Below are 16,645 nucleotides of genomic sequence, written 5' to 3'. Positions count from 1 at the left end.
TCACGTTGGACAAGAGCATCTGAGCAGGCATCCTCCCCTGTCTGATAGACTTTTCCAAACAGGAAAATAAAGAGTTGTTTGGAATCCTTGTATTGGAAATAACACATCTGGAAGGTTTTCTCTACAGTTCCTCCAGCTGGAGAATACTCAGTCTTTATACCAAAAAAACCCACAAGCTGCTATGATGGACAGCCTGGGCAAAGGGTCTAAAAAAAATTTTAAAAGTAGTACCTTTCATAGACCTGGAAGAAGAATTTCAGTTGAGGTGATGGAAGATCTGGAGTATAGTGGCTCTTTAAGTCATAACTAGATTGTCTAAAACTGTTCTGCCTGCTCTTTTTCAAAGAGCAATTTCCCTCGCTGTTGCAGAACAGGCAGTTTTTGCTTCCACCTTGGTAATAAAGCTTTCAGCACCTGATGGTTTTGTGCTTCAGAGCCCTTAGTGAAGTGTCACATTCCTTAAAACTGGTCAAGCACTCGACCATCAGGTAGATGCAGCTGCAGTGTGTAAGTTCTACCGCTAATCTTTTGGTCAGTTGTAGTTCAAATAAGTAGAAAGAAAAGCACTGTGTTCTCTACCTTACCTTGAATTTTTCCTACCTTACCTTCCAGAAAATGCTTAAAGAAACCTCAAAGAAATAATGGGTGTCAGTGTACCTAGAGTTCATTCTTCCCACTGAAACCTGGGAGAAATTGTTGACAAGTTAAAATCTCATTTTACCAAAGATAAAAATCACCTCTCCTGTTTTGTTTTATTTCCATGCGTAATCTTATACAGCTCAGTAGAGTGAAGAGCTATAAAATTCAGCACAAGAAATTCAGATGTTCAACATCCAAAGCCAGTTAAGTGTTCTGCAGTCCTGAAATATTGGAGGTTCAAGGCTTGCTTCTGTCAGGCTTGTTTTACTTTCTGGATCAGCAATTAGTAAAGGGGATCTCAACCCAACCATCTTGAGTCTGTTCTATAAATTACCACTTAATTTTCTAATAGCATTAAGCAGCTGTTCTAAGCAGAGCTCTGTTACTTCCCTTAAAGGAACTGGTTAATATATCCATTAGAGTTCCAGTGTTCAAGCCTAACTGTGCTGTGGTGCTGTGACTGTTAAACCCCAGCTGATAAATTAATGCTTCAGAAATAAAATGCTACTAAATTACTCAGGATTGCTTTTAAAGAGGGAAAAAATGGAAATCCAGTAAGTCATTTCTGACATCCTTTACTTTGTGTGACCCTGCTGCTGACAGAACTTTGGGGTTCAGAAAGCTCTTTGTCATTTGTCTCTCTTATGTCAGACTGCTCAATTCAGGTGTTGGAGCTCCAGGGGATAGATGGGAGTCCACCTCTCATCCTCTGATTTGGAAGAAGGAAGGAAGTTGTGGGATTTGAGCCTGAATTCTGCTGATAGTCCCATGATCTTTCTCAGAGGTGTTTGGCTGTGGGTGATAAGCTTAAAAATAAACAAGTCAAGCTTTTGCCACCAGACCCTTGGAAGTAAGAAGTGTTCCTCCAAGCCATCTTCCCACATTTCAGCCTCTTTCCTACTTAAGTAAGGTAGTGCTTGGCATTCTTCATCCTGCCCTTAGTTAGGAGTTTCTCCCTCACCTTTAGTTTGCCAGCATTAGTGGAAGGAAGCTGGCAGCCTTTCTCCAGTTTTATTGCTGTTTACTGGGATCAGAAATAATAGCAGTCAGGAAAATGAGAGACTGTGTTTTGATGAGAATTTGAGATGGTTTTGCTTAGTTAATTCTCTTGCATTTATCTTTTTAGCCGTAAGTGGTAGGAACTTTTCCTAATGAGCAGCTGACTGAAAACTAAACTTTCTTGGGGCAGTGTTTGTGTTTGAAGTTTTCTATTTAAGGAAAAGGATATCATTTACTGTAGCTGAAGAAACTTATAGCATCAGTATAGGAGTATTTTAAAGCACTGATTTCTGCACCCCTAGACATTGAAGGTTGTTAAAAGATTTTGGTATGTATGTGAACAGTCATGCAAAGATGCTTCATAACAGGCCATGAGCACTTCTCAGAATAACTAACAGGAGGAGGTGTGTGGGAAGCTGTGTGGGGAGATGGTTTTGGTTTAAAATCTCAATTTCCATTATTTCCTAAGTAGATTTACTAAGAGCTAGAGATAGGTTACCCATCCTCAGTAACAGGTACTAACTGCTGACTATTTTCATAGACCTGTAATTTACAGAAGTAACCTGTGCTTTTGGCTGAACTTAAAAAGTTTGAAGTATAAAGGTATGCTCAATTTTTACACTGAAAATGGTGAGGCTGTTCCATCATTTTTTGGTAACTTGTTAATTTTGGTCTGGATCAGGATCCCCTTGGCAGAGCCCAGGGAGCAGCACAAGGACAAAAAAAAAAAACCCTGTATTTTAGCTGTGGGTTTCCCATTTTCAAAAGATGGTCATTAACATTCTTTGGAAAGCCAGGACTTAAAAACCTCATGGTTTCCTCATCCAGATTTGAAGTTTCATCTGAACTGTTTGAAGGACAGAATTACCAGTTAATTTGGGCTGGATTTTGGTGGTTTTTTTCCAGAAGATTGTGAATTTAGGGGTGGAAAGCAAGACCTGCAGAGCTCCAGTGCAGTCAGAGCAAGGCCTGGTGAATCGTTCCTGTGAACTGGAGGAAAGTTGTGTATAGCCTAATTGCAGGACTTTAAAATCCCAAGGAAGTTTTATCATTTATGTTCCAAAACAATTGCACATAAATAACCGATCTGTGATGCTGGACAACATCTATAAAGGGAGGGACACTCAAACCAAACCCACACTGCATTGTAAACTACATTCCTGCTTGTTATCCTTCCTTTATCTTGCATTTTTTTCCCAGGTATGTTTTCTTGCCACTTGAAATTCTCAGTTAAAAAACGCCCCTCAGTTTCCTGCTTCGCTTTTTGCTTGTGTTAGATAAAAACACAATCTGTGCAGCCTTTTTATCTGGAGTCAGTGCGTGGTCAGACACGTGGGTAGAGCGAGGAACCACAGGTTCCTGCAGTGACTCTTTTGTACAGCTTCATAAGATTTGTAAAACCAGCTTTCAGCTGTTTTCAGGGAGGGTTTTGGTTTCTCCCCTCCTGAAATGCTAACTCACTTTGGGGCAGTAGTAGGGGGGTTGTTTTTTGCCTGCCTGGTGTGGATAAGTCATTCTCTCAATATCCTCTCGGCCAGTATTGTCCTCTGCGAAAGCCAGTGGGGAAGCTGTATGGGTGTGGGAGTTGTGATGAGTTTTAGTCCAGAAGTTATTTTTGCCTTGAACAAATTACTTGGAAGTGATGAAAGATTTTCTAAAAGTACTTTCCTGTGTATTATGGAATCTGTATCCTGGTAACTACAGTGATTATATTCCCTAACTCTTCTATAGCTCAAGTGCCTTAGGATGGCACAAACTCTCTATTGAACCATGGAGAAAATACTTATAAAATAGCATCTCTCAGCACTCCTCCACATGTGCTGCTGTCAGAGATGCCTCAGTGCTATCAACAGTGATGGTTCTTATCAGTCAGCTCAGTAATGAAAGTTAGATCTGAGAGTTAAACTTTACCCTAAGTATGAAACACTATTAAGCCATAGCTGGTGTCCTTAGGTTTTGGGTTGGATCTCCCTTCTGCTTGCCCTGTGGCTATTTTTTCATAGAATTTTACTGTGAAAACATGAACTTGCGCTGAAGTTTTTACTTGCTGACTGGCTAACAGGACATCTTGGGTCCCTGTGCTTCAGATGTCCAAATAATTTGTGTGGAAAAGTAATAATTAGTCTTGCTGTGCAAGACAGTGATGGCACAGATTGGAGGAGTTGAGGATTAATCCAAGCTGAGCCTGCTGCTGGATGACCTTAGGCAAGTCACTTGACTTTATGCCTCAGTTTAACCCAGTGATAAATAGGCCTGGCTCTGTGCTGAAGTAGGACTTAGGATCATGCTGTAAAAAGGGAACTTAAAATAGACCATGGCCATGTTCTACTGCAAAGGGAAGGAAGTGGCTGTGATTGGGTCTGTCTGACACAGCATGGAAATTGTCCCTGATGTCCTTGTGGCGTGTGGAAGGTGGCCTGACTGACTGAACCTATTTGGACCCAGCTGTGCCCTGTGTGAGGATTAGTAGTGGTGTAATAATTGTGTCTTCCTCTTCTCTTACCCTGCTTTTAGGTTAGGTTAGTGTTAGACTGTCCCACTCCCAGCCATTACACCCAAGTTGTACTTTTGAAAGCTTGAGGCCCAGCAGTTAATCTTTTTTTAAAGGACACAGTTCTGGGTACAGTAACATTTGTTCAGGGAATGTTCCAACCCAGTTGTTAGGAATTTTGTCTCTCCAGGGATAGAAAAGAGGATGCCAAAGGCAACCATGTTACACAAGCAGCTTCAGGAAGCTGAGGCAGTGCTGAGTCGTGGCTTTACTGGATGTGATCAGCACTGCAGCAGCACTGCCTACAGTGTGCCGTTCCCTATGGAATGTGCCAGTTCCCAGTGCAAAGGTCTGGCAGGCAGATTATGTACCCAATAACTCGGGTAGGCCAAGTTTATGGAGCGTGATAAGCTAGAGGAGGAGGGGGAAATAATCTGAGACCTCCTAATTACAAATTCCAAGTCAGGGACTGGGAAATGTCATCTTTGCTCTTAGGAAGACAGAGGAATGTGCAAAGCAGTAAGGAATGCTTCGGGCTGCAGCAGGTCTTCGTAATCCTGGGATTGCTGTCGGCACATATGGAAGGACGTGGATTATTGTCACTGAACTTCCGAGTGCTCAGAGCTGCCTGTCAGCCATAAACAGAGGCATCTAAATATAAACTGCACCCGAGTTACTGCAGCTCCTGCCTTGGCTCCCAGTTCTCTGCTGGTGCAGAATCCTCTGCCACAAAAGTCGATAAAGGACGAGCAGATGAGAACTCCACCCCTTCCAGCAAGTTAAAGCAAGTCAAAGACTGCTTTACTGAGATTTCTGCCATTTAAATTCAAAAGCAAACACAGGCTGGTATTATCAGCTCACACCAGATCTGCCTGCAGACAATAATTCTTCCTGTCTTGGACCCCTGCCCATGTGCATTATTGTAATTATCAGCAATTTAAAAAAAAATAAAGCAATAAAGCTAGGATGAGCTGCTCAGCTGTGGATTTACTGCCTGCTGTGTCAGGCATTCATTAGCCTTCCTGGGTTCAAGCCACCTATCTGCTGAATAAAAGCAGGAAGAGAAGCTAAGGAAAACAAAGCATGGAACACCATTTGAAGCAGGAATTGAGAGCTCTGCCCGTGTTTAGAAGTTACAAATCCAGGGGAATTTCAGGTATTCTGTGCAGAAGTCGTGCGTGAAGTCCCTCTGTCAACTTCCCTCACTTTTTAACTGAAGTGTTGGTTTCCTGAGTACTGAAATTAATTCGCAGGTGAGGTTCATGGCAATGAACATTAGGTTTAAAGGCTGTGTGGCACGTTGTGACCTGGGAAGGCTCAGCTCTGCAGTGCCAGGCCAGCTGTTCTGCTTCCAAAGGCTTCGGTGCTGTGACTGCAGCAGCTCTTCATTTTGATTTTGATTTTGCAAAGGGCTGGCCTCTCCTTATGGAAGGAAAAGTGCCCATGGACATGAGCTCTGGAGACAGTGGGGTGTGCAGTCAGGCTTTGAAGCAGTTGCGTTTATCACAGGATGTTGTAAGGGACCCACAAGGATCAATTCTTAAGTGAATGGCCCATACAGGGATCAACCCCCAACTCTGGCATTATTAGCATGTCCTTGCACAAATGTCCACACCAACTTTTCGGCCCAGAAAGTGCAGAAAGTTGGAATACTCGTGCATTTAAAAGCAGCAGCCGTCAAGGGCTGTGCTCATAGGAAGGCTGGTTAGGTAACAAAGCTCATTTTTATATCAAAGGAGCTGGTGGAATTCCTCAGTGATTTTGAAAGAGTTCAATTTATATCCTCCATATCTGTGGGTATTGCACTGACATAGAGAGAGTTACAGTGTTGCTCCAGTGGAATAGGAAATGCAATTTAAAAAAAAAAAATCCAGAAAAGCCTCTTTCTTTCTTAAATTAAGAGAAGGTGGGCAGCACGATGTATCTGGATAAAGACTGTGCTGAACAGCCTGTTCTGAAGTCCCTCAGGTTGTGGTTCATGTGCACCCTGATTTAATAAGCAGTATTGCTGGGGGGGGCTTCACTTAATTAAAAACAAACAGCACAAATCATCTTCTCAAGTACTGCCTGACATTTTTTGTCAGTGTAGCAGCAAATAGTTGTGGAATGCATGTAACTCTTGGGAGCAGGAAATGTGATCCAACCTGCAGAGTCCTGCAACATGCTGTGCATGGGAATGCCCCAAGCAGTAATTAATCTGTTCTCTGGCCACCAAGTCAGTGCAATTCTCCATGAGAGCTTTCTTCAGCAGCTTATAAATTCTAGAAGCTGGAGTTTCAGTCTTAAAGCAGCTTAATCTTCTGTGGTTTTATCCAGAGAGCTGCTCGTGTGTTGCTGCAGAGGAAGCCTGATGGAAAGTAGGGACAGTAGGAGTTCTCCTTAGCAGGCTCTTCATCCTTCTTGGCCTAAAATCCCATCCACTCTGTTTTTGCTGGAATAAAGGCTCATTCTGGCTAATCTAATCAGATGGACAAGGTTATGGTCATGTTTGACCTCACTGAAAATGCAGAATTCAGTTAAATATGACATTTTGCAGATACCTTGGTGCTATTAAGGAAAGCTCTCAGGAACTCATTTCTGTGAAATAAAATAATCAGCTCCTCTTCACAAGAGAAACACTCCAGTCACCCTTCGATCCTCCAGTCCCCAGTAGCATGCCAGAAGGCTTTCCTGAGTAGCAGCATTCCATAGGGAGCTGGATGGACAGCATGTGAAATAATATGTGTTGTTGTGGGGTTTAACAGATCCTGGAAATAAAAGGCAAGGATCATGGTTTTCATGTTTAAGTTTTTATAAACCAGAACTGCAATAGCATTTTTGAGGGCTAGATGTGAAATATTCCTTATTTTACTTTCATCACTCCTTTGGGATGGGGGATACTTGCAGGAAGAACAGCCCTGACACTTTTTAGCATATGGAGCCAACCCACTGTCACAAGCTGAAGAGGCGAGTAGTAAATAAAAACTGGGATACTGGGGCAGACACTTCCATCAGAGAAAAAGAAGATTTAGAGGTTTGAATTCCAGTGTTTCAGGACCGTAAATCAGGCACTGCATGACAGGGTGAGGAATTTAACTGACATTAACTGGCTTGAGATTTATGTGTTTGTGGTTTTGGTCTTGAAAGGCAAACTGGGTTACAGAATTATACAAAAGGCAGAGCCCAGTTTATCATGAAACATCTTGTAAATGCAAGTGCCATTGAGGAAAGTAATGGTTTATGGAACAGTCTTTCCCCAAATATCATTTGTCTTGCTCTCATGTTATGGATGTGTATTAATAGGATAATAGCTACTAAAATAATGTTCACTGTGGATGTACACAACTGGATGAACTCTCCTCCATCATGTGTGTGTTGCCCCTCCTGAGCTGTCAGGCAGCTTATTTAAGGGATTGAATCGTTGCTACCCAGCACTACAAGAAGCAGCTACTTCCATTTATGGCTGGGAAATTCCCCGAGAAAAATGTCCTGTCAGTTGTTCATCCCTCTGCAATGTGGAATGGGTGAATTCTCTGAAGTACTAAAGAGCTTGACTGAGGACGTGGCTTTATCCCAAGCTTCATGCTGGTTTACATGTTTCCCAGCCCTCCTTTTGCAAAGTGATGTTTGAATGTAGCCCGAGGGATCCACTTCTAGGTTTGATACCTCAGTTGTGGGAAGCAACAGAAAATTACTTTGTCCCAAAAACTTGTGTAGGTGACTTTCCTTCCTATTTAAATGTCAGTGTTAAAGGTGTGGCCTCCACGGGTACAGATGAAGTTTGTGGTGCTATATTCTCTCATTACAGATTAAAATACTAAATTAAATAATTGATGTGTTTGAGGGCTGAAAGGGGATTGCCAGTGGAGGAAAAATTGAAACCCATCGCTCAAAAATCTTACCCTGCAGGTCATGGGGTTAAAGAATCAATTTGTGTATCTCAAAGTTCATTAATTCACCCAGCAGCGCAATCCAGGAGAAGATTTCTGCCGTTTGATTAAAAGTGATGAAATCAAGCAAGTAATTAGTGTCGTTTGTTCAGCTGGGAATTGGGGCTTAGCATGTTATGGTAGCTACGGCAACAGCACTCGCTGATATGCAAAGTATGTGAGCAATCCAGGGAGGGGAATGGTACCTTTGCAGGGAGCAGAAGTGACAGGAGAGACGGCAAAAATAAACACGGGCTCCAGCAGCATGTAAATAAGGGGTGGGCATGATTTCAGGAGCTTGGTATGTGTTTGAACAGGAACTTTGCTCAGGCAGGGGCTGTGGTGAATGGATTACTTATGGATGTTTCTACACCTCTCCTGCTCCAGCAGTTCCCTTGTTTTGCTGCAGACTTGTTAAGTTTACCTTGATGAAAACAGTTTTTAGGCATCAGCAGTGCCAGCAATCTCCAGCCATAGCATGTACATTTTATTCTCTTTTGATGCCCTTTATTCTTTCAAGGGTTAATGCTTCCTGTGTACTTGATCTTGCATTTCTTTTGGTTCTTTTCCAAGGTTGGATCTTGCATGTGGTTGGAGTGTTGTCATAAAACTGTCTTGTGGATTGTTTCCTTTAACATATTAAGTCTTGTGCTCTCTGGAAAGTGGTTGTTGGTACTGAAGTGGTGTTTGTTTGGAGGGGGATGAAAAGGGCCTCGTACAAAGTTTGGTGTGTTTAGAGAGTTAGGAAGGATCATTCTACATTTCCGTCTTTCTTCTGAAATGATACACCAGGAGGGAAGGCAATGCAAGAGTCTGCACTTGTAAGAAATTTATTAAGTGGTCTGATTTCTGAAGGAATCAAGTTCCCCAGCCTCAGTGTAATCCAGAACTCCTCCTGCATCTGAAGTATATAACTGTTGTCTTTTCCTTGGGACAGAGAGTACAAAAAATGTACTCACACTAAATTTGAAAATATATGTGAATTTGGCAGCATTTTGATACTGGGACAATGATGCCAGTATCTGTTATACATAGTTTAGTATTTCATTACTTTGTGGTCTGCGCTAAAACATGCTTTCATGAGCATCTCTTGGTTGGAAGGGTCAGAGTAAGTAGAAGCCACTCTATAAGACTGTTTCTCTTAAGTGATGCTCAGTCAAATAGTTCTTAAAACTCAAGGGGTCGTTTTTCTGCAGGTAAGACATGATTTTATGCTTTTGTGCCTCAAGTTCATTTTCTCACCCGAGCGCTGGTGGTGTGTTCAGCACTAAACAATTCTTGACTCTCTGAGTGTTGAAATGTCTTATCTCCAGGCAGTGAGATAAGAGGAGGGGGGGAGAAACGAGCTAATTATAATGGAGTTATTCTTTTTCCTAATATCCAGTAACTAGGAGCTGCACATTGGCAGTTGAATTTTACCCTTTGGTCCTTCATTTGCTTTAAGCATACACATATTGGTATGAGATGATGGGGGTCTGCAGGCAGTAAGGAGTGAACAGTGCCCACAGTAATTTATGCATTTTTGAATGCATAAAAGTTAAATATGAAGGCAGGACTGGTGGCCTGGGGTTGTGCTGCCTGCCAGGGAAGAAAGCAGCTTAGGGGCAGCACTGCCCTGCAGCCTCTGTGCATTGCCGTTTCTGGACTGGAATAGTTGAAGTGGATTTCATTCCCTTAAAGAGCTTTTGGTTTAGGAGTTCATCTGGTTTTTACCTCATGCCTCTTCCTTCTCTTTTACAACATCTAATAGTTATTTAGGGAGAGCACATTCAGCTCCTGCATCCGCTCGGTCTCCTCAGAAAAAAAACAAGTCTGCAATTTAATTTACTCCCCTTTTTCCTCTTTTGGTTAGCCAGCAAGATTTCAGAAAGGGGCCCTGACCTTGTTTTTATTGATCGGTCTGCATTTTGACCCGAATGTGAGCTGGAGCTGTCGGGTTTTGTCTGCCGGTGCAGGCTGGGAAGTGCACAGAATACACAGCTCCCATGGGAATGCACTGAATGGGACACAAGAGGCTTTGAAGAGCTGGTTGCCACAGTTGTTTTTCTGATTCAGCACAAATCATCTTTACTTGTATGTTTGAGCAAGAATATTAGGTGTTTCTATCCCAAATATTTGATGATATTGGGAGAAACACATGACTTCAAACTCTGAGCGGGATTCTTGCAGTGGGACCCAGTTAGTAGTATCTTATGTGTAACATAGTATTAGTTAGTTGTAAGGTTTTTCAGACATCAGTTTTACCCTTTGTGGGCACAGCCTTTAAATGCGAATTAATCTTGGTTTAGGTAAGCTGCTATTTCAATAATGAAAATAGAGTTTGGGAAAGCAAGCACTAGGAGTGGGCTCAGCATCTTAAGGAATGTTGTTACAGAATAGTTTGCAAGACTGCTGATACTCTGGATTAAGCAGGAGCTGTCTGAGATGATGCCAGAGGGTTTCTGGTTCTTGGAGTTCTGCCTTTCATCAGACAATGCAATCAATGTGTTTTGTTTTCCTTTGTGTTCACAGGCCCTCGCAGCCAATGCTGGGACAGGGTTTGCAGTGGCAGAGCCTCAAATTGCCATGTTCTGTGGGAAGCTAAATATGCATGTCAACATCCAGACTGGGAAATGGGAACCTGACACTTCTGGAACCAAGAGCTGCTTTGGAAGGAAGGAAGAGATTCTGCAGTACTGCCAGGAGGTGAGTTTTTCTGTGTGATCCTGACTCTTCACTGCTGCGAAGGAGTTGGATTCCGATTTAGCTGGTCAGTGGTAAACTAACCCTGCAGGAGACAAGATTGCTGTTGCCCAGCTCAATTCCCTAGGCTGTTTTGCTGAGTTACTGCCCAGGGAGGACACAGCAGTGGGATTTAGGAGCTACCTCTGACTTAGATCAGCTTATGCTGCCATAAGAAGGTCCTTGGTCTGTAAGTCAGAGGTGTCCTTATCTGTGTTTGCAGGGCCTTACCCAAGTGTTCTGCCTCTGAGCAGGTTAACCAGTATCTGCTCTATGTTGTACCAAATGGAACCTGACACCTGTCTCAGTGACATGTTCATATCAGCCAGAATATTAGAAAGAAAATTTTCATTTAAATGTTGACAGTATTTTAAGCTCTTTATACTTTATTGCAAAAGATATAGTCTACTTTCACTGTGCTCCAGATATGCTGTAACATATTGGTCTTGATAAGCGTCTTTAATTGCTCCTCTGAGGTGTCAGCCTTGTAAAATACCACAAGGAATGTAGTTTTTTTTTAATGGGAAAGGGACAGAATGCACCATGTCTGGACTGGAAAACTTTTAAAACTGTTTTACAAGGCTGATGTAACTGGGGCTGCATTTGGTTTACGTAGTAGAAGCCTAAATATAAGTCAGTGTCTGGACTTGCGAACTCAAGCAGGACATAAGGATCAAATGAATACATCATAAATGGAGCAGGCATGAGGAAAGCTGAGGAGGTGGGTACGTGTTGGCTTGACAAGAGATGAGAGAGTCTGAAGATGCTACTAAACCCTCTTTGTTGGTGATTGCCCTCTTCCAGAGGATTTTGTACTGCACCAGAAAGAATGGAACAGATAAATCTCCTCCAAACACAAATACTCCTCTACTGCCTGCAAAGCCAGACCCCTCAGCTTAGTGCCAGTGAGGGTTCTTGCCCGTGACCTGGCTTTCTCCTGCCTCGCAGAAGTGATGACATATTTCCTTTCCCAAGCCCCGTGTGACAGATAACTGGGAGCTTTTTTATGTCTTCAGCTGTCCTAATTTTGATCTAGAGGAGAGTGTGTGTGTCCATGTGCAAACTTGAGCTTGTTTCTATGTAGAGAATCAGCCTCACCACTCGTGGTAGGAACTGCTTTGCACATTCTGTGTCCTTTCTGGAGAGAAACCTCTGTGTGTGTGCTGTTAACAGATGTACCCAGACCTGCAGATCACCAACGTGGTGGAAGCCAACCAGCCCGTGAGCATTGACAGCTGGTGCAAGCATGGGAAGAAGCAGTGCAAGGACCACACTCACATCGTGGTGCCCTACAAGTGCCTGGGTGAGTGCTGGGGGCTGTGCATTCTGTGGGAGGAGCAAGCAGTTCCTCCCAGGAACAACTCAGTTCCTAAGGGTTCTCTCATATCAGGTTGCCATTTCCACATCCAACTTCCATGTTTTTCTTTCCATAAGATGGAACTCTGCCTTTCTGGAGCAGATTGACAGCTTGATAACAGCTGTGGTGGGATAATGGTGCCTGGCATGAGAAAGAAATTCCCATTCTCTCTGCAACTGCCATAAAAACCTGAAGGCTATTGTATCTGAGTATCACAAAGACACTGGGCTTTAATACTCTGATCCTATTTTTGTGGAGCTTTAATATTTTGTTGCCTTGGAGACTTAAATGCTCAGTGTGCTCAGGCTTCCTGCTGTGGTCTTGGCAAGAGATCTCTATTCTATTTCAATGACTATATTTAAACTTTGCAGTTTCAAAGAGGCCTTGCTTCTTGCAGCTGTATCCCATGTCCCCACTTTGAACTGTGAAAGAGTAGGAGATAAACTGTGATGGACTTCATGGTGCTTTGCAGAATGTCCCCACCCACTGGAGTCAGGCAGCGTGTGTGACTGGTTTGCCTTGTGCTCCCTGCCCTAGGCGTGGTTCTGACGCTGCGCTGCTCCGTGACTGTGCTCAGGACTGAGCTTGGTCCCAGCTGGCTGGTTTTTTTCAATCATCCACTGGAAAAGACTTGTTCTATAAGAAGTCTTAGGAGAGTCTGATTGCTGGGAGCATTCATTGGGAACCAGTTTTCATAGTTGATATCCATATCTCAGGTTAACATGTGATTTGACAGAGGAGAACATCAGCAAACCTGCAGAACCATGTGGGTACTTTGTCCTGTGTTTTATACCTTCCACTACGCAATCATAAAGCATTTCATTAAACATGAAATTTAACGTGGACACACCCTGGCAGAAAGGTGCTTGTCTTTATAGATGTGGAAATTCAGGTTTGGAAAGCAACCAAACCCAGCTGATTATACAGAGAACTTCTGATGGAAATAAGGATGAAAGCAAGATCCCTGGATTTATAAGGAGTCATCTCTTTCAGAAATAATCTTCCCCCAAGCCTATTCTCCAGCTGAAAAATAAGCTGATTGTAGTGATGCTGCCCTAAAATTTGATAAGCGTTAAACTACGTGTTCAGGTTTTTCATGAACTGTGTCTCTCACAGTGTGCATGACTTGCACACCCCAGCCTGGGAGGCAGCTTTGCTTTTCAGATGCAAGCTGCAAGTCAGGAGTCCACATCTATAAAGCACCTTCTCCTTTAGCACTCCACAAATTGCTGGTTGTAAAAGGATCTTGTGTTTCTCTGTGATTACAGTCAAACTATGGGATTTCATTCCCATTCCTGCTTGTGTCTTCCTTGATACCTTAATGCACATTGTATCTTGGGTGGGATATAAACATACCATGTTTAACCCTCTCTGCTTCCCTTCACCAGAGAAAGGTCCTTTGTATTTCAGAGGTGAAGAGGAGAAGCCAAAGCCTTCTGCCTTCAGTCCACAGAACCACAATCTCTTGGTTTTAAAGTTTGCTCAGGTTTAGTTTTCTTATCAGGAGCATTTAAACTTTTTTTACTTAACTTATTAAACTGATAGGGAAGGAGAAAAGATTATTAACTCAAAATTCTAACTGGGCTGTTTTGAGATAAGAAAATGGGGAAAATAGCATCTCTCTTAGTTTAAAATGTAGCTAACTGCAAAGGGATGACGAAGGCCAATTGATTCCATTATCTTCAGTTGTCATCAGATAATCTGTCCCTAAACTCTCTTTAACTTCTCTGTAGAAGTGTCCATGAGCCTTTGGTATCAATACTGAGGGGTTGCAAAACACATTGAGTGTGCAGAATATTTAAAATATATTTTGACAAGATAGTGTTGAAGATTGATTGAACAAAGAATTGTGCTCCCTGGAGACTGTGAGAAAAGACCTTTGACTTAAAAACCTTTTCTCCAGTTTTAACAAATGATTCCTAAAGCTGCTGGTCATGTGTGCAGGGAATGTTGCTTTGAAACAGTTGAAGATCTTTTCCTGATCTTCTTAGAGTATCTAGTCACATCCTTATTTTAAAATTATTGAATGTGGCATTTAAATTGGCAAGAAAGAGAGAAAAACCTCAACTTGGAGAAAATACCGTGGTTTGGATCCCAGTGTTCGCTGGGACTTCTGGACTAAGAACAGGAAGCGATGCTCACTTAGTTCTGATCCTTATTTTCCATGTGTTGGTACCACACTGAATGATGATGGAAATTTAGGCGAAATAGCTTTTAAGTCCAACTAATACAGAGTCTGTAGAGCAGACCGATTCTTTCTCTCCCATCTTCCTCAAAAGCAAAAGTCTGGTTTTGGCACAAAGATTGTGCCAGAGTTTCCTCGTGCTGGTGAGGTTGTGGTTTTCTAAATGTTGCAATACAGCGTATTTGCTGACTTGGGTTGTACTCTTGTTTTTGGACTGTACAGTTTTTATTTTTCCAACCCTCTGTGTTTTGTTTAAGGACTGTCCCAGGCAGGGAATGTGCTGCAGTTGATCCTGAATTAAACCATCTGGAAACAAAACAAAACAAAACCAAACAAGACTTGCTCAGATACTGAAAACATAGATAACACTCAGGGCATATAAAAGTTTCCAGGTTGTTTCAGCAGCAGCCAGTGTGTGAAGGAGCTTTGATGTGATGCAGCTCATTTAGAAATAGGGGATTAAGTGGTTTGAAAACTTCTGTGTGCAGACACAATCTTTTCAAAGACTTGAGTGAAATCTCTTCAGTCAGTTCTTTTGGTTCCTTGAACAACAGTTTATTAACTTGCACTGTAAACTCTGCCTTCAAGGTCAGCAGTCAGCCCCTATTCCTGGTTCTACCGTGGAAATTCAGACTGGTTTTGTGTAGATTCTCAGAGATAATTTTCAGAACTGATGTGACTTGTTCCCATTAAGAATATTCCAACCCTTCAAGCCACATGCACGACGTTTGCTCTGGGAGGGCTCTGATGGTGGCTTTGGGCAGGTGTGACCTGTGTCCACTGTGTGTTTTTCAGTGGGTGAGTTCGTGAGCGACGTTCTGCTGGTGCCCGAGAAGTGCCGGTTCTTCCACAAGGAGCGGATGGATGTGTGTGAGAGCCACCAGCACTGGCACACTGTGGCAAAGGAGGTAATGCAGCTGCTGGAGCAGCAGTATTTAGTCTGCACTTGGATGCATGCAGTGTTGGAGCATAGCAGTGTTTATCTCTGGGCTGTTATTCCCATGTTCCGGTCAATGGACTGAGGCAACAGCAAGGAAATGAACATTTAAAAGTACTCAGGTGACTCAAAAAACCTGTGGAGCCACTGAGTTATTGTTCCCTCATGAAAAGCTGTCCTAAGTCACTTATCCAGATCATGGAGCTAGGAACTGAAATCAGCTCTCTGGGATGCTGCTTTAACCAGTGCTTCATCCCTCTTTCCAGGGAGCTGCAGTGGGCATAGCATAGTTCCTGTTTTTCTTGCACATTTTGCTTTAATGTACCTACTGCTGCTGGGGATTTGGTTGGGAGGGTTTGCCTGGGAGCAATCTGAGTTTCGTTGGGACTGATTAGTGGAGGTTTTACATAAGAGATGGATTATCTTCTCAGGATAAATCCAACCCGTGGTTTTGGGGTGTTTTTTTGGTTTTTTTATCTGACTAGCTAAACTGCTGCAAATGCTCTGCACACCCATTTGAAGCTGGGGTAGTAAAAACAGGATCATGACAAAATGTACATGTTTTCTGTTTTGTAGAGGCAGCAATTGTAGAAGCAGCAGCACAACAATCAGTTGTGATGGTGCTGAAAAAGATGAGGTTAAGGATGTTCCAGTTAAAATTCCTATTTCTTTAAAATCCTGTGAGCAAAAACCTCTCTAAATAAAGCTGTACTAGAGGAATTGCCTTTTAATTGAGGATAAACTTGTTAATGTCTAGCAAATTGAAAAATCATTTGTTTTAAATGTAGTTGGAGAACTTTTCCAGCAATATTTGGCTCATTTAAAATCCTTGCTGTAACAAAGCAAAGCACAAAAGGGTTCTGATGTGCATAATAAACTTTTCTTACTTCATTCTTTGCTGAGTATGGCAAAGCCAAGTATTTCCTTAACTTAAGAGAGGTGTATAGACATAATGTCTGGTCATAGTTTGCATTTAACTTTTTACTTGAATTATCTGATTGATTTTCATCTACAGCATGTTAAAATAATCTTGACACAAAGTCCATTTGAACTATTATTCGCTTACTCCAGTGTAAAGTTTAATAGATAACATTTAATGAATCAACTAGCCCAGAAAAAGCAAACACCCGTTCTGGTTCTTTCAAGTGCTCTCTCCCTTGAGTTGGCACAAAATGTTTAGCTGTTTCTCCTGAAGTTTGCCAGGCTGACAAACCAGCACTTGTTGGGGCCAGGGTGTGATACATTAACGGCAGGAAGCTCTGAATCTGGGAATTTTCTGGGGATTTTTTTGCCCTTACAAGTTTCAAATCCACTTTCCTTTGATGTTCACTCCTAGATCATATGTTGCTGTTGTGTTTTTGCTGTAAAATTTAAACCATTGGTCACATTCTTGGGATCTCTGATAGGC

At 42.4% G+C, this 16,645-nt stretch overlaps 1 protein-coding gene across 8 annotated transcripts in view; it reads left to right on the top strand.

The window, feature by feature from the left end:
- The window catches only part of APLP2 (amyloid beta precursor like protein 2), a 45,992-nt gene that overhangs the window by 11,284 nt on the left and 18,063 nt on the right, over positions 1 to 16,645 (top strand). For all 8 annotated transcript variants that reach the window (XM_032709415.1, XM_032709416.1, XM_032709411.1 and 5 more), the window contains exons 2-4: positions 10,549 to 10,722; positions 11,932 to 12,061; positions 15,096 to 15,208. In XM_032709415.1, coding sequence (XP_032565306.1) covers positions 10,549 to 10,722; positions 11,932 to 12,061; positions 15,096 to 15,208 — 417 coding nt within the window. The remainder of the gene's footprint in view (positions 1 to 10,548; positions 10,723 to 11,931; positions 12,062 to 15,095; positions 15,209 to 16,645) is intronic.

This window comes from Chiroxiphia lanceolata, chromosome 23 (assembly GCF_009829145.1).
Source record: "Chiroxiphia lanceolata isolate bChiLan1 chromosome 23, bChiLan1.pri, whole genome shotgun sequence".
In the NCBI taxonomy this organism is placed as follows: Eukaryota; Metazoa; Chordata; class Aves; order Passeriformes; family Pipridae; genus Chiroxiphia; species Chiroxiphia lanceolata.
Note: the sequence above shows the minus strand (reverse complement) of the source record. Positions and strands in the feature narration are given on the sequence as shown.